General features: G+C 39.2%; 1 protein-coding gene across 1 annotated transcript; it reads right to left on the reverse strand.

Moving 5' to 3' along the window:
- Nucleotides 1-6,737: 6,737 nt before the first annotated feature.
- Nucleotides 6,738-23,555, reverse strand: LOC139742568 (nondiscriminating glutamyl-tRNA synthetase EARS2, mitochondrial-like). Its single transcript, XM_071653100.1, has 14 exons — nt 23,318-23,555; nt 22,100-22,172; nt 20,971-21,056; nt 20,085-20,255; nt 18,825-18,905; nt 17,570-17,662; nt 16,196-16,290; nt 14,256-14,310; nt 13,742-13,846; nt 11,685-11,845; nt 10,307-10,370; nt 8,985-9,090; nt 8,100-8,263; nt 6,738-6,837 (listed from the first exon to the last, which is right to left on the reverse strand). The coding sequence occupies exons 1-14, from the start codon at nt 23,525-23,527 to the stop codon at nt 6,745-6,747; spliced, it is 1,557 nt and encodes a 518-aa protein (XP_071509201.1). The 5' UTR covers nt 23,528-23,555; the 3' UTR covers nt 6,738-6,744.
- Nucleotides 23,556-24,146: the final 591 nt, after the last annotated feature.

Raw genomic sequence — 24,146 nt, forward strand, 5'->3', positions numbered from 1 at the left:
TCACAGAACTACTGGAAGAGTACGGTGAGTCATCCTTGACAATTTTTCCCATGGCAGCATTTCATGCCGGAATACAGGTGCCTTATGAGTCTCCTGCTGAATACGCCACTGCCCTAGAAGCATTTAGAAGGAAAGCAGTGAACTGTGGAGCATGTGACCATGCAATTCACGTGCAGTCTATGAGACCAGACAATTAAGAGCAGGCTGGTGCCAATGCGACCATGTGAAATGTCATTCAAAGAGTTAAGTTAGCAATCTGGTTGAAGGCCATGGCCATATTGCGAACCGGGTCAGGAGCCTGGAAAACCACAAGACAGCTCCTCGTAGGGAACCCCCATAGGTTGGAACATGATACAAGTGTGGCCAGCCAGGACACATGGCAAGAAGATGTCCAGTTCGTCAAAGCCCACAGCAGAATAAGGGTTTAAACATGTAAGAAGATCCACAGAGGTAGGGCACTCTGTGGGTGTAATGGAACATGTTAGCCCATCGGAAGACAGAGCGTTGATCATTGGACCAGGACCGAAGAAGGAACTGATTGGCCCAGCAAACCGTACTATGGTATCAATTAGTTATAAGGCTTGTCCAACACTACTCTACACAGGATCTCATGTCACAACAATATCCTCAGATTTTGTCCAGGCCCATCCAGTCTGAAGGAAATGGAAAATCTACCATGCCAGTGTCACAGTCCAAGGAACCCAGGACAAGCTGTTCCTTACTGATCAGGATATTGTGAATATCAATATAACTGTACTGGAGCTTGGAGTAGAGCTCGAGTCCATCCCTGCATTGGTGGTTCCGAGTGGAATTGGTGAAGACAAAATGCCCTGCCTATTAGGAACCAATGTTTTACACGTCTCCAGGGAAAAGCTTGACAGGGAACATGGCAGGTGTTTTATGTCCAAGATTCAGGACTCCCCAGCGTGGTTTCTGGCCTGAAAGACATTGAATCAGGGTGGGTTGGACCTGGCAGACAGGGATGGCACCATGGGGATCCTGCACTCTGTGGAAAGAAGATCAATGATGATACCCCCTGGACATCAGCACTTGATTTCAGCAAAGGCCACGAAGATTGTTGGGAGACCAGACCTTGGTTGGGCTTGTCAAGGAGTACGCCCCACACCACAATCTTACGGTGGAGACCAGTTTGTGCATGGTGCAGAATCAGAAGATCATTGTTGCTGTAGTGAATCAAACTGAGAAGACAGTCATCTTGCCAACTGTCAGGAGAGAAATTTATCTTTGATTTTGCCAGTGAAGTGAAATCGAATCTGTTTGAGTTTGTAAAAGATTTAGAGCTTTAAAGTTGTCCTAGAAAGCCACTAGGTCAAACTGCAAGAGACATAACTGTCTGGAAATTCACATGAAATGAGACAAAGTAAAAGTTAAAGAAATAGCATGGCAACAGCATGCCCGGTTTGTAGTATTATGTATTAATTCAGACTATAGAAATTGAGTGAATAGAGGTGTTATGTAATAGCTCCCATCCAGGTGGTGGCTAGGAATGTTCTCTAGCTCAGTCGAGATTCAGTTATGTCATTGTCACTAGGGTGTTGGTTGTAGTTTATTGTTCGCAAGTTCATGAGTAAAGATGTTATGTAACAGCAGTCTAGACGATGGCTAGACATATTGTGTAGAGTTTCAATAGGGCTATATTTAAGCATGATGATTGGATGATTTCTTTAGTGTAGGAAAGGCATGAAAAGGCAAGTGTATGGGAGTGTAAGGGACTTTAGTGTGAACATCTATGGTTAGGGAAGCTAATAAAAAGCTGAGTAATGTAGAGGATCGAGGAGAAATACTTTGATCAGACATCCAGCATAGATCTCCGCTTAGGCAGCAGTCGTTCTTCTGGGGGTTTTCTACGTCGGTGAGATGCGAGCTCCAGCTGCCGATAAAACTGAACTCGGACAGTTATGATCCGAACTTTGGAACGGAGCTCAATCTCCATTTGCCTGCTCGCCGTCGTTTGAGCTCGGGCATCGCAGATCAAGGCATGAGTCTGCATGGTAGCAGGGACTAGTGAAGGCCGAGGAGCTGAAAGGACCGCCGATAGGGTAGCGTCTAGCTGAGTGGCCAAGTCAAGGGGTGCTTCCAAGAGACAAGCCAAGCGACTGTGCCGAGGTCGATGACGAGGGTATCGGACATCGATGACGACTGAGCCAAGCTGAGGGGATCACCAGTTCAGGTCGTCCAAGATAACCTAAGTTATGTATTTGTGATTTGTTTCATATTATATTTTATGCTCAATGTATTGTTATGAACGAGAAAGCTGCAAAGATTTGAAAAATTAAACTCGAACATAACTGTATACGAACAGTTTGAATTTCCATTATTTGGGTGTCAGAGTAGCAGAGAGAAAAAAAAAAAAGTCACTCACGTGACACCAACAAATGCCCCAATTGCAAAGCTTGGAGTTGCAAACTTGGTTGACGGAGCAATATTGGACTGCTACAAACAGTGCCAGATAGCGGCTAAGGAGATTGCTGGTGCTACCAAGACTGGTTAAGCCACACCAATCCCAGGACTACAGCTACCAAACCCAGGAATTTCTGGGAAAGGGAGGCAGATCTTGGAAAAGTTACTCCTGGAAAACAAAGATGTGTTCTCTACAAGACCGTATGACTTTGGCCATACACACACACACAATCAAAACTGAGATATCACTCACTGACACAACCTCATTCTGTATGCCGTACCAAAGAATTCCCCTTGCAGGCTATAAGGAAGTGAAAGATCATTTGCAAGAGCTACAGGAAGCTGGTAAGGATAGGGCGATTGCCTACCCAAGTAGGAGCCTTCAACAAGGTGAGCGTCACTATCCAGCACATAAGCTAGAGTTCAAGGCACTACACTGGGCCATGACAGTGAAGTTTCAGAACTATATTCTACAGACAGCAGGTGGTTGCCATAACTGAGAACAACTCGCTTATATACGTTCAGCCGAACTTGACATACATGGACAGCGGTGGGTGAACGATCTGGCTCAATGTAACTTGGAAATTACCCATTGCTCAGAGAAGAAAAATTACAGGAGGTCAAGCTGATGCTCGATTAGGTATCAAGGGAACACCATGCAGTTCAGCTGAATTCAGCACAGGTAGACAGCAAAACCCATGATCTAGACGAACAAGTGACCTCAGAGACAGACAGAGACATTGGGAACAATGACAAGGCTGCCTCTGTTCCTGTAATCCCAAAATGCTTGAGGAATAAGGCCCTTTGGAATACACATGACCAGATGGCGCGCCTGGGATATGAACGTACACTAGAACTTGTCACAAGTTGCTGCTACTGGGTTGGTATGGCTTAAAGAGGCACCTACATCGATGCAAGAGATGAACCCTGAGGAAGATCATTGAACCGCATAGGAAAGACTCCCCTCACCAACATTCAAACCTCTCAACGTAAGGAGCTGGTCTGTCTATAAGACTTCTTGAGCCTAGAAACATCTGAAGGAGGTTTTGAAAAGATACTTGTCATAACCAACCACTTCACCCACAGTGCACAAGCCTTCCCAATGCGTGATCAAACTGCCTTGACAGTTGCTCAAACCCTCTGGAGGAAATACATCACCCACTATGGCATCCCAGAGAGGATCCATTCTGATCAGGGAAAATGCTTTGAGGCTGCAGTCATCCATGAGCTATGCGGTCTGCTGGGGATGACCAAGAGCAGGACAACACCTCACCATCCACAAGGAAATAGCATGACTGAGCGGTTTAACAGCACACTTCTCAATATTGCACAGCACTGCAGCCATCCCTGAAGTCAAACTGGAAGGAACATGTAGAGACACTCAATCATGCATACAACTGCACAAAACATGCTTCAACAGGTATCTCCCTATTTCATCTGCTATTTGGCAGGGAACCAAGGATACCCCTAGACTTGTCACTGAATGAGGGGGAAGGGGACCAACATGCGAATGAAGCAGACTATGCAGCAGGCCTGCGGAGATCTCTTGAAGATGCTCACCATCTTGCAGAGCCCAATGCGCAAGAGGCAAGGGCAAAACAAAAGGCGAATCATGACAAGAGAACAAGGCCCATTTCATTCTCAGCTGGGGATGTTGTCCTGGTGGCAAGGAAAGGCCAACGGAGGCGTCACAAGATAGGTGACAGATGGGAGGAGACCCCTTATGTCGTGGTCAGCAAGATTGCTGATTCACCAGTCTTTGTTGTCAGGCAACATAAAACAGACAAGGAGCGCACTTTCCACCAGGATATGCTCATCCACTGCACGTTCTACCTCAGTGATGGTGAAGACAACTATGTTGACGAGAGAAGAGACAGTGATGCTGATTATGAAACAAGCTTTACCTCTTCCGACAATGATAATGTTCCCCAATCCTCATAACCCTGCCCCTTTTATATACACATTGCTTTATGGCAGGTCTGTGGTCCTCTTGTACTTTAACATATTCCTATACTGTAAAAGTGGAAATTTTCGCGGTGTTGAAAATTTCGCGTATTTCGCGCAACCAGAAACTACCGCGAAAATAAAAGCACACGAATATTTTTGCTTTGCCATGTTCCTGTGCGTGATGTCTTGATTCCGCGGAATTAAAAACACGCGTAACTCTTCTTACCCGGCCAAGCGCGAAAAATTAGTCGCGCGAAAATATCCACTTTTGCAGTATTGCCAGAGACAGCAATTGTTCAGCCAGTGGTGATTGTGACAGGACAATATTGTTAACAACTTCTCATTCCTCACCCAACCACATCGTTTTACTGGTAATTATGACTATTGAATAAGCATATACATGTATATCTATGTGTTGAATTCACACATTGCCCAAACTACTCTATGTTTTCTGCAGAGTTGTATACGGTACCTTACACTACAGCACATTTCTCTACACTGTAATATACTGGGGCACAGGCAGGAAGCAATAAAATAGTCAAGGCAGGAAGGGGGAACAATAAATCCTCGATCACACGGGATTGACCTGTGTATCTATGGCATTATTTATTAGGCCTGGACCTTACTAGGTGAAACAAAGACCAGTTTGTCCCTTTCATCTAAACGTGTTCATTGACCTGTATGAGGTCCTAAGTGAAACAAAGACTTGCTTGTCCCCCTCATCTGAGCAGCCATTCCACACCTCTGCCTGCCTCTACAGGAGGAGACATGCAGCTTTCTACCAGAGAATTCCTATCCCTGTAAATAAACTTCTTAAGTCACGTGGATACTGCCTGTCTGGACGTATCAGCAGAAGGACATCTACAGGTATGGGTAGTGACGTGCACGCAATGGCACTGTGTTGGTGTTCTTTGTCTCATGTTGATTCAAGGCTGCACAATGGCACTGGTCCGACAGTCCCTGACCAGTAAAAATCACTATCAGACCAGGGCCCTGTTTCATAAAGTTGTTCGTAAAGTTACGAACAACTCACGAGCGACTGGTGATCAGTTCTTGTGGTGAATCATTGAAATTCTAGTAAGTATAGCACTTTGCAACTGATCACCAGTCGCTCATAAGTTGTTCGTAACTTTACGAACAGCTTTATGAAACAGGGCACAGTAACTTTTTCAGGAATGGACTAGTAAAAAATGGAAAAACTGATACCTACAAAAAAATGGGTTGGTGTGTAGCCATGGTTAATTGGTTAGTGGAGTCATTGTGAACGTTAAATAAACAAGTCCACCTTTTCTCATTGTGAATTGAAATGAAAGTCATTGCTTTGTGTCTTCCTTTACACTTTCTCTTCAAGTGTTTGAACCAGGTGAAAGGCAAACTTTGTGTATATTTGGTATTATTGAGTGGACATATTTGGTCGACCACAAAGAAATCAACTGATTAATGACATCTCAAATCTGACGTTGAATGTAGACTTTGTCATAAGTTTGTGAACGCTGTCTGTTGAAATTATAGTTTCAAATTTTGCAATATGAGAGGATATATGCATGCTCATTAATAGAATTCTGAAGTGAAAGGCAAAACACATGGTGCTCCATAAAAAAACTACATTAAAAGGACATATGCATCCATTTCTATTAAAATGAAATTAATTATATGGTGAATATAGTGAAGATTAATCAGAAGAATTAAGCATAATTTATGGGACAAGTTCACCAAAATATATATGCATGCATATCTTGAACATATTTTCGTATTTATAGCATTTCATGATGAAAGAGCACTTGACTTACCTCTTTCAGAAAGCAGGGGGAACAAACTCACCCTTGACATGTGTCAGTTACAAATCGGGGGAATGTGAACTTCTCATAATAAAAAAATGAAATATCCTTGTCCTGCAGTGATGTCACAAACTGTTGTAGTCTTCTCATCCAGCGATGGTGGCAATGAAACTTTAAAAGTTCATAACTTTTGAATGGATTGTCCAATTTTCCTCAATTTTTCACTGATTTGTTCAACTGATATTGCTGCATTCACTCAATCCACACATATATTTGGGTGAATTTGTCCATCAAATGTTTCTCCACAGGCAGGCTTCAACTTCTCAGTGATTAACTTATTGTATGCCACAGCCTTGTGAGCAATGCATGGAGTCTGTGGTAATTTCGAGATCTTGCAGGAAAAGAGGTAAACATGCAGTTCCTGGAAGAACTGTACGCAAAGTGGTTTTTCACTTCATGGGCTCTCATTCACCACTCCTCCAATTTACTGACAGTGGGCTTTTTATACTTCCTTTCCAACAAAATCTGCACTAGGCAAGGTCTCTGGCTGGGAAATACCACCGGTTAGAAAGGCATCTTCTGGTTGGCACAGCAACTGTCACCTCTGTACCAAATCAAGGGCCAACTGCATCCTCCTCAGTGTCTCCTCTTTCCCAAGAATTTCAATCATCTCGGCAACTGCTGGACCTCGCTGCACGGAGAGAGAAACAGAATAGAGGAAAGATATATGCAGTGAATAAAACTACTGACGTTCTTTATATAACTATTTGGCAAAATTACATGGAATGCAAACACAACCAACATAAGTTCATACAAACAGAAGACTTAATTTCCATTTTCAGTTCAGTTCAACTTGATTATTTGTCCACTTGTAAAAATAAAAAAAAAATGTAATAGATCAACAATAATTTGACTAAAATATGACAAAAAAAGGTGATGACTAAACTTACTAAAGACATATGTAGACACACAGGTACATGAAAGAAGTAAACATTGACTTATTTTGAGGTACAGGTGGAGGTGAACGTCATCAACAAGCAGTGTACTTGACTGAGACGGCGGCCTCGGCATAACACAGTGTATAAGAAAATTACAAATTCTAATTGGAGTTGTAGGGGCAACAGCAGAAAAAAAAATGTCTTCGGCCTCTATTATACATGAAATGTATTAATTAGAAATAAAAAGAGTTCATTAAACAGCATCTTAGACTTCATTCTGACATGGACTACACACAAGCAGACAAGTTCTATAGTAGATTTTATAAACAGGGAGAGAAAGGTGTTTTTTTTTTTGCATTCAGTGTCCTCTGCCAAATATGTGACTAAATTAAATCAAGTTTAAGCTGTATTTTGTCTCAGAATCTGCCTCTACACATATATACAAATGTGTTCATACTCTCTGCACATTTGATGAGGATACATCCCATTTTTCAACAAAAAGCAATCCAAGTTAGCCTTACGTCATGATGTGTGTTGTGTAAGTGGTAGTGACATCTGTTTCATTTCGATTCACCCTGCAGTCTGTCCATGCCAATGTGCTCTCACGCTGATTATGACGTTAAAGACATGCCTGCTCATATAATAGTTCATTCACAAGCTAAAAGAATATGGTACTGGCACCAACTAAACCAAATGTTGAAAGTTGTACATTTTGCCCATTTTGTGAGTATCACTTAAGTAAAATGCAACAGCAACAAACAAACTTTGAAGCATTTATTGCCTGAAGACAATCTTTTTCTCAGCATGTGTAATGATAGAACATGTATGAAGTATGCATTACGTTCATTGATCGCCCATAAGCTGTCAGCACTGTAGCTATACTTGTACTTGCACATCTTAACCCGTTGAGGATGGTTTCATTTTGCTAAAACACGCATTTCCCATAGACGCTTGCCCGAGTATACTCGGGACTCGTCCTCAACGGGTTAAAATTGATGAGGACTAGGTGTCTTACCATCCTGCCACTCAAGGCCAGTCGAAGCAGCTTCATGCAGTGGGCGTACTTGACCTCTGGGTGGCAGGAGCAACAGGTCTTGAGCTCTGGAGCCAGGGTTGCCTTCTGGAAGTCTTGGGCATCCAGGAACAAGAGGCAGTCCGAGGCAGATGACAGAACACGGTCTGCGGTTTACAAGCAGAAAAAACAAAACCCAGGAGAAATTACCCTTATCGGTTCTGTCACTCAAGTCTCATTGAGTCTCAAAACACCACTGCCCTTATCCCACAAAAATAACAAGAAATATACACCTTGTAACAGTATGTCGTCAGTGTCAGACCACTTCTTATCGTTTAATGCGCAATTTCACACTGTATTCAATTTGACTTCGATAGCTAGAATAATATCATGATGATGGCTTTCATCAAGATGGGACATACAAAAGCAAATTACTGAATTTCAAACTCCTGTGAAAGCTGATGTAATTCATGTAGTACCACTATGTCACGTCCGTGTGTGTGTGAACATTCTGATCAAGTGAGAGGTTTGATGACTACAAAGATGAATGTTCTCTGATCTTAGTGATGATGATAATCAAGATTTAATTTGAAACAGATCATCAAAACAGTGACACCTTAAAATTTGATGAAATACAGGGGAGCCTTGTTATAATGAGGACTTGAAAACCATGACAATTATCTTGTTAAATATCAGATTTCTCACTATATCACGGGACAAAAACAAAGAAATATAAAGAGTTGGAATCTGCAAAATCATCTTGCTATAAGAGGGTTATATGATATCCAATCTCTTTATAATGAGTTTCCACTGCACAGGATTTGTGAGCACACATCAGCCTGAAATCACCAGTAAAGATACATCATTTTCTTAACCATGGAGACCTACCTGCATGTTGGGTGATGGAGGTGAACTGCGTAGGGGAAAGGTCAGGGGTCAGCCATAGGAAAGTGTAGTCAGCTCCTGTCAGATCCCTCAGCTGGCTGATGTGATCCTACCAAGGATGAAGATGAAGTTATTGTTATGTTTAAAACACCATCTCTTAAAACATAGTTTCAATATGACTGTAGAAACTGTTGACTTTTGCTCTGGAATGGAGGCATAAGCACAAGAAATGTGTGAAATAATGCTGTGATAACACAGTTCTGTCGGGTCACGACAAAAATGCAAAATATTACCCAAAATGGTACACTGAAAGTATTGAGGACACTCCTGGATCCCCCATGAAAAAACTTGAAAATGCAGTCATCAAAAATGTACTTACTCATAGTATTAACTTAGCTCTATCACTTCTGGTTCTATAGAAGATGTGTAAAGATTCCTTCAAGGACAAGTTCACCTTCATAAACATAAGGATTGAGAGAATGCAACAATATTAGTAGAACACATCAGTGAAAGTTTGAGGAAAATTGAACAATCGATGCAAAAGTTATGAATTTTTAAAATTTTTGTGTTGGAACCACTGGATGAGGAGACTACTACAGCTTGTGAGTCATATGCGTACAACAGTATAAAGAAAATGTAAAGAAAATTCAACATAATTTCACTTTTTTCGCATAATAATAGAGCACTTGACTTGCCTCTTTCTAAAGGCAGGGGGAATGATATTACCCATTACATTTGTCGGTAACGAGTCGGGGGAATGTGTACTTTTTCAAAAGATGAAATTTTGTGAAATTCTCTTTATATTTTCTTTATATTGTTGTACGCATGTGACATCTAAGTTATTCACACACTGCAGTAGTCTTCTCATCCAGCGGTTACTGCACAAAAACTTCAAAAATTCATAACTTTTGAACGGATTGTCCAATTTTCCTCAAACTTTCAATGATGTGTTCTACTAATTTTGCTACATTCTCTCAATCCTTATGTTTATGAAGGTGAACTTGCCCTTTAATTGGAGCGGGGGGGGGGGGGGGGGGGGGGGGGGGGGGGCTAGGCTCCCTGCCATCCCCAGATGGGCACGGTACATTTGAAAAAATCGAGATCCAATCCCCGTAGGGATGCTACCTGCCAAGTTTGGTAAATCTGTCAAGGGGATTTTAAGAAGAAGATGAAAATGTAAAAACTTTAGGAATGACCGCTGGTGCATGAAGGACAACGCATGACGCACGGCGGACGATGAGTGATCACAATAGCTCACTTGAGCCTTCAGCTCAGGTGAGCTAAAAAGAGAAATGGAATATGATAGATCTGGATTAACATCTTACCATTCTAGCGAGTAGAATTCTCTTCAGGTAGATGTCATCCATGTCACGGAGTACTCCGTCATCTCTGTCGGTAAGAAACATTTTAATATACTCTTTATTTGATGCAATAATCCTCTTCTACACACATTCCCATATACAGCAATTTCTAATCTAGAGATGACATTGTGGTGTTACCAGACGTCAAATTTCTGCTCAAGCTGTAGAAATGAATACACAAGAAATTCACAGCCTTTTTCTCTTGCCCAAATATTTCAGCAAATTCTTATCTGGAAATGACATTTGGCATTAATAGGCACCAGGTTTTTTACTCGGGCTGTACAAACGGACACATAAGCATTCAACAGCCTTTTTCTCTTGTCTCTTTGACAAAGGAAGGCCTCTTGTGTGAGCTCTTAACCCGTTGAGGATGGACTGATTTTGCTACAAACACGCGTTTCCCATAGACACTTGCCCGAGTATACTCAGGATTCGTCTTCAACGGGTTAAGATTTCCATTCACTTTCACTGGGCAGATTACTCTGGATATCAAACTAGCAGCACATTATTAATTACTTTATATTACTAGTAAATGGTCTATTTAGATACTGCTTATTGATTCGTCATAATGCAATCACATGACTATAGCAAGGACTGAAATTGTTACATTGTGGGCATTAAAGGAGACCTCCGGGTGATTTTTTCATATTTTTACAATTGAACAACTATAAATTACTTTATACTGAGGACAGAGTTTCAGAAGCTATGATAATTGCGATGAAGAAGAATAATATTTTCAAAATTTAGAACAAATTGCAATGAACAAGGATGATGACATGGCAGAGACAACAATAAGAACACATGAGTTGGGGCTTGAGGAATTAGAACAAAAGAAGGCATGCATAGATCATACACAGGTGACCTCGCAAGCAAGTGGTATTGTAATGGAATTACACTGCTACATTTCTGAAATATGTGAGCCTCCTATGTCATCATCCTTGTTCAGCGTAATTTGTTTAAGGTTTTTCAAAGTGTTGTTTCTCTGCTCAAGAACCACATTAAATTCCACAAATCTGTACATGGAGTTGTCGTTTATGTACTACATGATGAGAAATTATGAAAATCGTCTGGAATGCCCCTTTAATGTCATGACAGGTGATATATTTCTAGAATTTGGCTGGCTGCCAGATGGGAAAGAATCACATGATTTGGGTGTGTTTATGTAGACCATATCATGTAACAAATATTGCTTTGTCTATCATTGTAGTATAAAGATTGATAATCCCTTGGGATATTTTCCCCATCAAGACAATTTTTCCCTCAGTGTTGCATGCTTTGGGAAAATATAATCTCTGCAGTACTGACACCTTGGTACCACAAATTCTTCTTTCGGGTTTCTCACCGTCCGCTGAAGGTTTCGATGACGATCTGGCGCAGCTCTGCGAAGAGCCGCTGTTGACCTTCATGTGACCCCATCAGCCTCTTGATGTGACCTTGATTGGCCTGGTCAAGCAGTTCCATGTCCAGCACGGCTGAGTGGGTGGTCACTCTGTCCAGCGAAAACTGAAGATATCAAGAGACAAGATTACTCCATTTGGCTTTCACCCAATTCAGCTAAAATGAACTGAACATTATTTTATAAAAGAAAATATACTGCCTCCATAAAATATTAGTGTATTATAGACATGAATATACATATATAAAATACATGTTGGCAGTGTAGAACAACTAAAAAAGCTAATATACAACACTGTTCATGAAGAATATGCATGAAAGCAAGAATTGGCTAAAGGATCAGTTTGGAAGGGTTGCAGCATAGCAGAAGAATTACCGGTACCAAATTGTGAAGGGAGAAAGGAACATAAATGCACACTTTTCAACCTGTACAAAAGAATGTAATTATCTAATATGTCCCTTTAATCTTTCCTGCAGCCTCTGAGTTCCAGTCAGTGCCAAGAATCTCATTCTCAAATACCAGTTTTCAGAGGGATTCAAGATGAAGAGCAGGAGTTGACTCAAAGCCAAAATAATGATCAAATAAAAATATGGAATGTTGGGTGGTGACGTACAAAGTGGACTCAGACTCAGCCAAGCATAAGATACCATTCATCAAGATCAATAGGCCTACATGATGTCTGTGTGTACATTGCAAAAGCGCATGAATGCACGGAATCCACCTTATGTCAATAATCATAAAAGGCACATGTAAAGTTGAGGTAAACAAAGGAGTTTTATAAATTCAAAGTTCCAGTATTCTCAGTTATTTGTCATGATCACAATACACATAATGGATTTTCATAATGTACAAACCTACACACAGACACTTCTGCCACAGACCTAATGACCCGAATTCACAAAGGTGGTTTCAATTAAAACCATGGTTTATGCAAATTTCTTCTGCGTAAATCCATGATTGACAGATTGTGTATGCCAACAGATCGGCCGTGATTTGGCAGAACTACGTATCTCGATTGTTTGACATTTTTTATTTTCTGGGCTTATTTAAATTTCATAACATCATGCTTAATATGTTAAAATATGATGTAACTCTTTGTCATTTTTAAAATAAAATTCTCAAATATCAAGGTTTTTGGGAAAAAAGACGTCATTGAGCAGGCAGAACTACGTAACTGCTATAGTCACGTAGTTTTGCCTGATCGTACTCCTTCACTGAGGCAGCTTGAGCGGATGGCAGAACTATGTACCGGGTATCTTAAGTTCCGATCCATACGCGCGTGTCGTATTTGTACACAATCTATGGGATTCTCATGATTAGGCAGAACTACGTATCTTTTAACCCGTTGAAGACGGTTTGATTTTGCTACAACATGAATTTCCCATAGATACCTGCCCAAGTATACTCGGGACTCGTCCTCAACGGGTTAATAGACTTAAATATGTGGCAATGAACATGTATTTTGAATTAGATAAAACATAAAAGTTTCCTTTTTGTCATAGAACACAATTCTAAATCACTCTCTGTTAAATGGCAGGCGTTTACACTTTAAATGTGAATATCTCAAAATCGCTTCAAACGAGATACGTAGTTTTGCCTGATCAAGGCCGAGATGTCCAAGAAAAATTGTGAGCTGATACGTGCAAGTGAAAGATATGCCTATTTCACGCTCATTTTAAACCATGGCTTACATTTAAACCATGGTCCAAAGTTAAACCACCTTCGTGAATTCGGGCCAATGAGATGATGACATCATTATATGCTAATCTTGATTCCTAATAAAATCTGTTATACATGACCACGACAAACTTCACTGTTTCATGAAGACACGAGACACTCCACTAATTCCACAACTTTCTTATTCTCTGTTGGTTTTAACAAAATTTTCACTCTCATAACTTGACTCTTTTCTTCGGTGTTATTTCATATTTCCAGAGCAACACATTATCAATCTTTCTATCAATTTCATGTTTAACATTATGTAACTGCTTCTCATATAATACCTCCTGAGTTAATTCTTCCAGATTCCGTATCCTCCGGTTGTCTTCGAAACCAGATCCACAGAAGGTGATGAAGTTCAGCACAGATTCTGGTAAATACCCCTGCGTCTGTGGATGACATATAAAAGATCAAATGAACATGAAGAAAAGGAAGTCGAAATAATCATAAGTATTTAACATGATAAATGCATATTGAAGAATAGGCTTGAAAAGTCAAACATGATATAAGTTATTCTAAATGACACAAACATTTCATATATTCTTTTTTTTTTTTTCTTTTGATTGCCCTGGAGAGAAATTGAAAATAACATCACCACTCAACCAGTGTCATTTTCTAGGGGGCATTACAAGGCTTTTTCATTTTACTGGACCACTATCAAAATGATGGTTATTGAAATATTCTTACTTTAATGACAGCTGAAAAAACTTCAGAGAAGCTGAGTAGCTTCCATTGCAGCCAAAACCTCTCAGGTACAATATAAATTCTTCAAAAATAATTCTTCAACATTGCACATACCTTGAAACTCTCCACAAAAATGTCTCCTTGTCGCTTGGACAATTTACTGCCATCCCTGCAAGAATGCAAATATACAGAGAAAGAGAATTTTACCACAACATTTGCTACTGTTTGTCACAACATGCTGAAAATTCACTTTTTTCCTAGAAAAAATCTGGCAGCTTCCCAGAAAACAGATACCAAACGCATTCCTACATAAATCAACACACATAACATATGCATTTTGAAATAATAGGTGCAGTAAATCTATTCTACTGGCCAGTTCTTCTCAAAGGTAGACTTTAACTAGATATATCGCTACGGCTACTGATATGCCTCCGCCATAATGCATGGTTCTCCTAATAGGTCTATAGTACAATGTCTTGACAATGTGTGATGACAGTTTCACACAATTGGCAGAATATTAAAATGACAGGTTTGACACAAATGTGCTGAATGTTCACTTTCCTAGAACTAGGTTCAATTGGATGAATGATTAAAATGTCAGAGTGCAGGTATTTGGGGAACTGATGATTTTTACTTGACTTTTGACCCTTTTATAAGTCTATGCATTGAGTAATTTTGAAGGTATTGAGAAAAAGTATAATTTCAGTATCAAATGGGAAAATAGCATTATCTAAACCTGGCCTTTGACCTTTGACCTCACAGTTCCAAAGAGAATCACTGTTAGGTTGAACATGCATAAATATGTAAGTTTCATGATGATACCTTGAGTTACTTTCAAGATATGGAGGAAAAAGTGCAATTTAGCACTTCCACTTGACCTTTTACCTTTTGACCTTTGACCTTTTGGCAAGAAACTTCCCCCAAAATATATATTGGGTAATACATGCCATACATCAAGTTAAAAAAAAAAAAAAAAAAACCTTCAGGCATATTGCATTTTAAGGAAAGTGGTGATATTTTGAGGAGCTGACCTTGACCTTTGACCCCCTGACCTTTGACCCATGACCCCCAACTTCCCTAGATAATCACTGCCCATCGGTACAAGCATATATACTATTAAAGTTCCATGAAGATACCTTGAACCATTTGTAAGACATGGAGAAAAACATGAAATTTCAATTTTTTTTTCACAAAATAACCTGTGACCTTTGACCTTTGACCCTGTGACCCTAAAATCCACACAAAGTATTATCCCCTAAGGATATACCCTCATACCAAGTTTGATGTAAAACCACCACATGGTTCTTGAGATATCGACAAAAACAAAACGGGACGGACGGACGGACGACCCGAAAACATAATGCCTCCGGCCACTTCGTTGCGGAGGCATAAAAATGTTACCAGTTTGGAAAATCTGAACTGAATGTTCCTCAGTCTCTGATATTGTGTAGAAATGAAGTATTATTCTATCAGAGTTGAAAATAAACATAAATGCTCAAAAGGGTAAAAATCTGCATTAGGATTTGCCATATAAGTACTTGATATGTGCACATAGACAAGCAGTGTATGATAAGATAAACCTTACTGCAAATGGTTTATTCCAGAGCACATATTAAAGCGTAGTGATCTTCTTCATAGATTTCCTGATAGTAACATCAAATTGCTCAAACATTTTGCATGCTAAGTATTTTGTCAACTTTTTGAACATGATGGTAATGCTCTGTCAGCAAAGCTTACAAACTGAGCCACCACAGTGTTAAACAGTGTCTGTTTAAGGTGGTAATGTGTGTGTGTAGAACTAGCTGTTACTATCATAATGAATAACTCTGAAAGGTATCAATAATACAACATACAAAATGACTAAAGGATGTTTAGAGAATAACAAGTGTCACAACATAATGAATCTAATGCTTTGTATATCCATGGAATACATCAAAGGGTCAATGATTTAAACTTAACAGAATGCTACTTTAATCTCACTCTATAAATGACAGTATCGTTTCTGTTGCCAATTTGAATACAACTACTGATTAAGTGATTACACAGTTCCTCACTTGTTCATGAGCAGCGGGAGATGAGCGAACTGTGGAGGGCGCCATCCAAATGCTTGGTAGAGGGAGAGGTGTTTGGAGACTGAAGCAAGCCACTCCTGGATTGAAAATAGACGAAGAATGAATGCAAACAAAACAAAAAATACTTGAAAAAAAACCCCTTAAACACTTAAACATGCGAAGACCTGGTAGTTGCGTGGGCACTGTTGGATGATAGTGCCAATCACCGTTAGCAATGATACGAAGATTGCCACAAAGTTGAGCTGTCATCAAGAGTAAGAGTAGGTGTCGCTAGGTAACGTTGTCTTCGTTGGTTTCTCTGCACATCATGCAGTCTGTAGTGATGCCAAGGTGTGCGATTCTTAGTATGACGTCACAGAAGAAGTTTGCTAAAGCTGTCATCATCAGCCGAATCATGAGCCGAACTGTGATCGGACCACTGACTACAGTGGATCGGACTTCTTCAGACTCATGGAAGTGGTATAAAAAAGCATGAGCACTGAAGAGTCCGTCAATAGCATAGGTGTCTGTAGGAAACTTGCACCGTCCGCCCTCGTACGCATTCAACTAAACCACTGGGTCTATGTGCCTTTAAGATTCAAATGTTGGAGCATGACACTTGTCAATCACACAAGAGTTGGTATCATAGCGACTTTTTATGAAATGGGGCCCTGATGTGCTTCACTTCACTCTTTTGTCCACATGTCAGGGAAAAGGACTTATTAATCCCTTTGTACATACAAATCACAGGACTTCCCTGCTAGAAAACATTGGGAAATCTTGGTTGGTGTAGAAATAAGAGACCAGTCAATCAATGAACATATACAAAGAAAAAGAATAATAATTAAGGTTTGCCGTTGTCGTTTCATTAAAAATTTTCTAACTGCCATGATGTTAACCCAAGCACTGCAAGTTACCCATTAGATCACATAAATTAAGAGGGAACTTATGAGCGAGACACTTTGACAAATAAAGTAGAATGTCTGGCAGAAATATGACTCCTGTCCAATAATTCAGAGCTATCTATACTACATAATTCACTGCGCTGCACTACCCCTATTCTTCTATACTGTAACTGCACACATTTTTGCAGTACAATAATTTTTGCGCATTCCGTGTTACTTCTGGCTAGCGTGAATTCTAAAACCTGTGAAAGTATCTTCACAATTTTCTCTGCACATTTTCAATGGGTTGACGATTGCGCATTGCGAATTCAAGAACCAGTGAATATGTTTTTGAGCCGCTCAGCGCGAAAAATTAATCACACAAAAATATCTACGCTTGCAGTAGTTTTGATGTATAATCAAAATCTCCATTAGGGACCATTTCTTGACCATTATAACGCCCGATGACCGCTGCTTTCTCTTCTTATCTTACCTGGCCTCTCAGGACATGAGTTATTTCCATGAGATGGTCATCAACCACGTTGGCAAAATGGTAGGTGGGATAGCCATCGCTCTTAATCAGTACCTGAAGACATGTGGAAGAACAAAGAGAACAACAAAAATCAAGTGAGCATGTAGGAGGAATGCCCCCACATAATGATGAGAAATTCCTACTCTCACCATTCAGGAATGCTACAACATAAAGCCAGCAACATAGTTCACTAACATGGGATTTTTTTTTTTTAAACCTCTCGATCACTTTTGAAAAAAAGAAATCAACGAAGCGATGGCAGAGGTCACAGGTTAAAGGATAAGTTCACCTTCGTCGACATGTGGGTTGAGTGAATGCAGCAATATTAGTAGAACACATCAGCAAGAGTTTGAGGAAATTTGTACAATCGGTTCAAAAGTTATGAATTTTAGAAATTTCTGCTCAATCACGGCTAGATGAGAAGACTACTATAGCTTGTGATGTCACATGTGTACAATGATTTAAAGAAAGTAAAAGAAAATTCAACATATTTTTCACTTTTCTCGCATAACAAAAGAACACTCGACCTCTCTCTTTCAGAAGGCAGGGGGAATAATATTACCGGTACCCTTAACATATGTCAGTAACAAGTTAAGGAAATTTGCACTTTATTCAAAAAGTAAAGTTTTGTTAAATTCTCTTTTCATTTTCCTTATATCGTTCTAAAGCATGTGACATCATACACTGTAGTAGTCTTCTCATCCAGCAGTGATTGTGCAGATATTTTAAAAATTCATAACTTTTGAATGGATTGTTGGATTTTCCCCAAACTTTCACTGATGTGTTTAACTAATATTGTTGCATTCACTCAAGCCACATGTATATGAAGGTGGACTTGTCCTTTAACAATACAAGAATTTCAAAATACATAAAGAAACATATGGAAAATCACTCTAACACTCCCTAATATGGACTTTTAAAATACCATGTTGCAACAATATCATTTGCGTAGCTGCAGCACTTTTATTGAAAATTCAGCATCTACAAAAGCATTATTTAGAAGAAAAAAAATAAACAGGATGATCCCCAAGTGTTTTTATTCATGTAGCAGCACCTCGAGATTGTTTGAGATATGTTTGTCACTTCCTATTCCAATACAGATTAACATCTACTGATGGAATTTCATTTTACGGGCATGGGGATGTTGCAGAAAACACTGACATGTTCAATACCTTATATGTTTGGCATTTGTGAAAGGTCAAAAGTTTACACTTACTGGATCACCCTCAATATGACCTGCATCGTAGAGCGTTCTGCCATAGACTAGGTCCTCATTAGGCTCAACTCCAGGATTCAGCTACACAGATATCATGGAAAGAGTGAAAAAAAAGTGAAAATTAGAGGAAACGAAATTCTTAATATTCTCGAGATGATTTCGTTTAGGACTAAATACGATCAACTTTTCTACCAAATATTTCACACCACACTAATGATCCCCTTCCCTCTAAGATATGGAATAGATGTAGTGTGGAATTTATGATGTTCATATTGGTAATAGTTAAATTGTGATAAATGTTATGCATCTCATACTGTAAAAGTGGATATTTTTGCGCTCAGCCAGGCAAGAAGAGTTTACTTTTGCTTGTTTTTAATTCCACAGAATCATGACGTCAACTACTGGAACATATGGCAAGCAAAAATATTTGCATGCTTTTATTTTCATGCTAGTTTCTTGTTGTGCGAAATGTGCGAAAATTTCAACACCGCGAAAATTTCCACTTTTACAGTAAATTAATGCTTGTTAACCATTGTATTTCACAGCCATTATCTATCTATTCAGATTTGTTTACATAGAAAGATAAGAAAACGTATACCAACAAAACATTCTCAAATCATATCATTGCAAGAGCCATCTTTTGTGCAATCAAGACAGCTGTCAGGGAGAGAGAAGGGTAACTTAACCCGTATGCCCTAGAAACACATTTCTTTGGTTTGGTATCATATTTTTCATTAAAAGTTTTACAAGTCACCAACTGTTTCTGTTTCATAAGGTTGAATAAAAGTCACATCTTATTTGAGTCATTTGGTGTTCATATTACATTTGTTTGTTTGGTTATAAAATATTCAAAAGCTTCTAATCACACTATCTATTACTAATTATTGAATTGGCAAGAAGCGTTAAGATTACAGCTCCTATTTGTTTCTGAAATGGACATTTTTCATATTTCTTTCTGAACTTGTGCCGATATTTACAATGAAATTAAGAAATTCCATCCACCATCTCTCCAAGGTAGGATACACTGTGAAACTCACAGGGGCTAATGTAATGGGCACAAGAGGATATCAGGCCTACCACCGACTCCATATGTATAATATGTAGAGGGATCATTTCAAAGTGTAATATCCAAAACTATTTCTTGACTAAAATTGGCGCTCAACAGCATGCAATAGTACTTTTTAGTGAATGTCACATGACAAGCAGTTGACCAATCAGATGGTAAATATCTTTTGTGGGTGCTGTATAGAATGGATATACCTTCAATCTTATGACGTGGCTCTTCCCCTCCCTGGAGTGCTTGTCCGCCTCATCCGGCAACACCTGACGGCACTTGTTGTCGTAACGGGGCGTCTCGCCGTTTCGTATCGCTGCCTTGCGCAGGAGATCCAGACGTTGGGAGGAACAGAAACACTTGTAGGCAGAGCCATTCTGAAGTTGGAAAGGTAAATATCTGAGTCATGAAGTGCTTCAATTGATGCATGCACACAGGTATAGGGTTCCAGCTCTTACTGGACAGGTGAACAAAACTTTTCTCCAGTTTACGAATGATCTAAAGTGCACATGAAAATTCACCTTGATCTGAAGATCAGTCATGTCACAAAGGTACTATAGGGCCCTTGCAGGTCTATAGAAAGTAAAACACACATTCAACTCAGTTCTAAAAATTCAAATATTTATATGACTTTGAATCCAGTATAAACTACACCATTGCAAATATGCAATCTTCAATTTGACAGCAAGAAATACACAATGATTAATTCAACTTCTTTCTTTTTTTTTTTGAATGGGCCCAGCAATATTTCACTGAATGTAAGATCTCATTTTGAGAGAAAAGTCAAAATCGCATTCCTGCTAGTTTAGAGTACATACACACACACTCACACACACCAATAAATACATACAAACTGATACCTACTAGATTATAAAAGGCAAGTTATAAGTGGAAATATTTGATAATAATGCTGAATTTCCAAAAATCTCTCAGGAGTTTCATCCAGATCAAAGGTGTGATTCTAACACTTTGACTGAAAAATCCTAGTAGCACAAAACCTCTTGTGAAAAATTTGATTTTAGCAATTCAAGTTAATGGCTCTTAGCCTTTTTTTTTTTAAACAGGTAGAGTTATTGAAGAAGAGACTCTTACATCTAGAAGGGTCTGGATGTGGTGCTTGTATATCTCAAGTCGTTCTGACTGAATGTACGGTCCGTAGTTGCCTCCTGCCACGGGTCCTTTGAGTTAAAAGAAGGACAAGAGAACTTACTTCATGCAGTGCCATTCAAAAAGAGTTAAACTTGACTAGGAAACTTTCAGAATTGCACTGTACATTAAAGTTTTTCCAAATATGAGCACAGAATTGTTTCAACAATGTATCAACTGTAAGCACAATGAATCACAAGAATATTGGGTCTACAGCCAAAAATTAATAACAGAAATTGGTTACTTGAACTTTATACACAGGCCAGAATTACAAACAAATCCAAGATGATGATGAATAATGTTGGCAGTAAAAAAGTCTCCGTTAGGCCCTATTAATCTAACAGCCATTCTATATGTGGTACAACAAATTGTACATAGGGTTGGCTTTGAATATAATATGCCAGTGCTGTATGAAATATAAGATCAGGCTGCATCCACACAGCCTTATGATGAACTGAATTATGCACAAAATCTTCCAATAAGAATTTGAGATTTTCAGCACATCACAGGTTTCGTTACCCACTCCGTTTCTACTAAAAATCGTCCATTGCATCAGAGCGCATCAACCACGTAAAAAGGTGGACAACAGACTACCATGCATTACCTTGCATCTCCCATTACCCGATGTGTATCTAATGAGGAAAAAATTCAAGGTGTTAGCCACATCACCACATGTCACCTTGCATCACTGCAAATTTCAGCATTCAGTAGACACATGCTCAATGATAAGATATGAAGTTCCATATGTACTACCATCTTTGAATGCAAGTGGGGCAGATTTTTTGATGATGCAGTTGATCACAACAGTCGGAGAAAGATAAATGATCCACTTTGGTTATCATATCAAGGTTTTCATTTGTCTAATTTGATAGAAACCAATTTAGAACAGGCATGTTGGAAGAGTAGTTAAGGTCAAATGCATAACTTGAAAATGTCCTTCAATATATGCAACATTGCATATTATTACAAACAAGTCATTTTTCATCGTTGTCATCACATCCCAAGGAACCAATTAAGAGTACACAAAAAGAAGAACTAAAAACAAAAAACTTATGTTGATTAGAAATATCATCACCTTCATCAGGATGTAGTTCAGTCCAATCCAGCATGGCATGTAGGTTATCAAGAGCACCAGGTACCAGTCTTGTCTATCAATCAGAACGAAATCATGTTCGTATATTATGTACAACGTGTGTGTAACATGTGTTTAACACATCTACCTGACAGCAACAAAGTGTTTATTAAGCTCAGTATTTGGCAATAATGATAGAAAAAGTTAGTTAATGCATTAAATGCAAAGCAATGACATGGATACTTTTCCTAATGCTGAAATGATAGGTCAATCTGTTCACCTTGTTTACGGATTCAGAGTTCATAACCTGTTTGAACATAAACTCCATACATTATTTCATTGAGCAAGCTTATGGACTATGTCACTTTGAAAATGGGCGAAGTGCCTAACCTTAACCAACTAAGACTAAAAGAAGGTCATTCAGGAAATGAGAACTGGCTTATACAGCTAACTCCACTTGATTAAATAGGTGCCGAGTCTCTATCTTGTGGCAATTTGTAGAGTAGTTTTTTAAAGGACAAGTTCACCTTCATAAACATAAGGATTGAGCGATTGTAGCAATATTAGTAGAACACATCATTGAAAGTTTGAGGAAAATCGGACAATCCGTTCAAAAGTTATGAATTTTTGAAGTTTTTGTGCAGTAACCGCTGGATGAGAAGACTACTGCAGTGTATGAATAACACAATATGTCACATGCGTACAACAATATAAGGAAAATATAAAGAGAATTTCACAAAATTTCATCTTTTGAAAAAAAGTACACATTCCCTTTACTCGTTACCGGTACCGACATATGTTATGGGTAATATTATTCCCCCTGCCTTTAGAAAGAGACAAGTCAAGTGGTCTTTTATTATGCTAAAAAAGTGAAAATATGTTGAATTTTCTTTACATTTTCTTTATACTGTTGTACGCATATGACTCACAAGCTGCAGTAGTCTCCTCATCCAGCGGTTCCAACACAAAATTTTAAAAATTCATAACTTTTGCATCGATTGTCCAATTTTCCTCAAACTTTCACTGATGTGTTCTACTTATATTGCTGCATTTTCTCAATCCTTATGTTTATGAAGGTGAACCTGTCCTTTAAGACTTTGCACAAATTTAATTGTTGTTGTGCATCATGGCATCATTCATTAAATCAAAATACAGTGTATGGCAAAAATCATATTCTCTTCTAGAAAATTTTGCAGATACTTGAATGCAAGATTTTAATACCTGATCAGTGTCTTCAATTCTCAGTACAAACTTCCCGCCATGGGACTTGGCGTAGATGAAGTTGTAGAGCGCTGTGCGGAGACCTCCAAGATGGAGGAACCCCGTGGGGCTGGGAGCGAACCTCACTCGCACTGTGGAGCGCCATCGCAGACCGACCCACGCCAGCTGGAGCAGACCCCTCCCTCTGCACCTTGCCCTGGGGGCAAACATCGTAGAATCACCTCGGGCGGATGGCACCAGATGTAACGATCTGAGAAGGAAAAGAAATATCATAGGAGAGAAATCTTAATGTGCCCTAACCTAGCTGCTCGTTGTCATGGAGGTAACTTTTCTGTAGTTGTTTTTATTTGGAATTTTCCATTAGATATTGTAAATGTTGATATTTTCATGTGATTTTAATTCTTCATGCCGAGTGGCTCAACGACATATTTGTGCCAGTTCTTGAATTTGGCTGCGCACTTGTCAACCCTGCAAGAATCTTGTCAAATCTTGTCAAATCTTGTCAAATCTGCAAGAATCTTCAGGATTGAAGGAGGCAGAATATACAGAAGAAGAAGAAGAAGAACCCATTCAAAATGTGTAACTGTTAGAGAACTTGTGAAGATAACTCAATTTGCTTGTCTAATTTCAAACAACAGCCTGAATGAGTGGCAGTCTGAATAACTAAACAGTTAGGGCCCTACTACATAGGAAGAGTTGGCTATATCCTAGAAGTCTAAAAAAAATCATGTGACTTGCCAATAATTTAGCTCCCTAAAACCCAGGATTGCCGGAAGAGTTTAAAGAAAGGCAGTGTATACAACCACACGCGTGTGGTTTTCTGACGAAA

This window comes from Diadema antillarum, unplaced genomic scaffold (genome assembly GCF_040938485.1).
Source record: "Diadema antillarum isolate AM-2024a unplaced genomic scaffold, OU_Dant_1.0 seq00001005_RagTag, whole genome shotgun sequence".
Taxonomy (NCBI): Eukaryota; Metazoa; Echinodermata; class Echinoidea; order Diadematoida; family Diadematidae; genus Diadema; species Diadema antillarum.

Coding starts and splice junctions, on each gene's coding strand:
- LOC139742568 (XM_071653100.1), bottom strand. CDS start 23,527: ATGTTTGCCCCCAGGGCAAGGTGCAGAGGGAGGGGTCTGCTCCAGCTG. Junction 16,291..17,569: donor CTCATGTCCTGAGAGGCCAG/GTAAGATAAGAA, acceptor TTTTCAATCCAG/GAGTGGCTTGCTTCAGTCTC. Junction 10,371..11,684: donor ATCGAAACCTTCAGCGGACG/GTGAGAAACCCG, acceptor TCTTACCGACAG/AGATGACGGAGTACTCCGTG.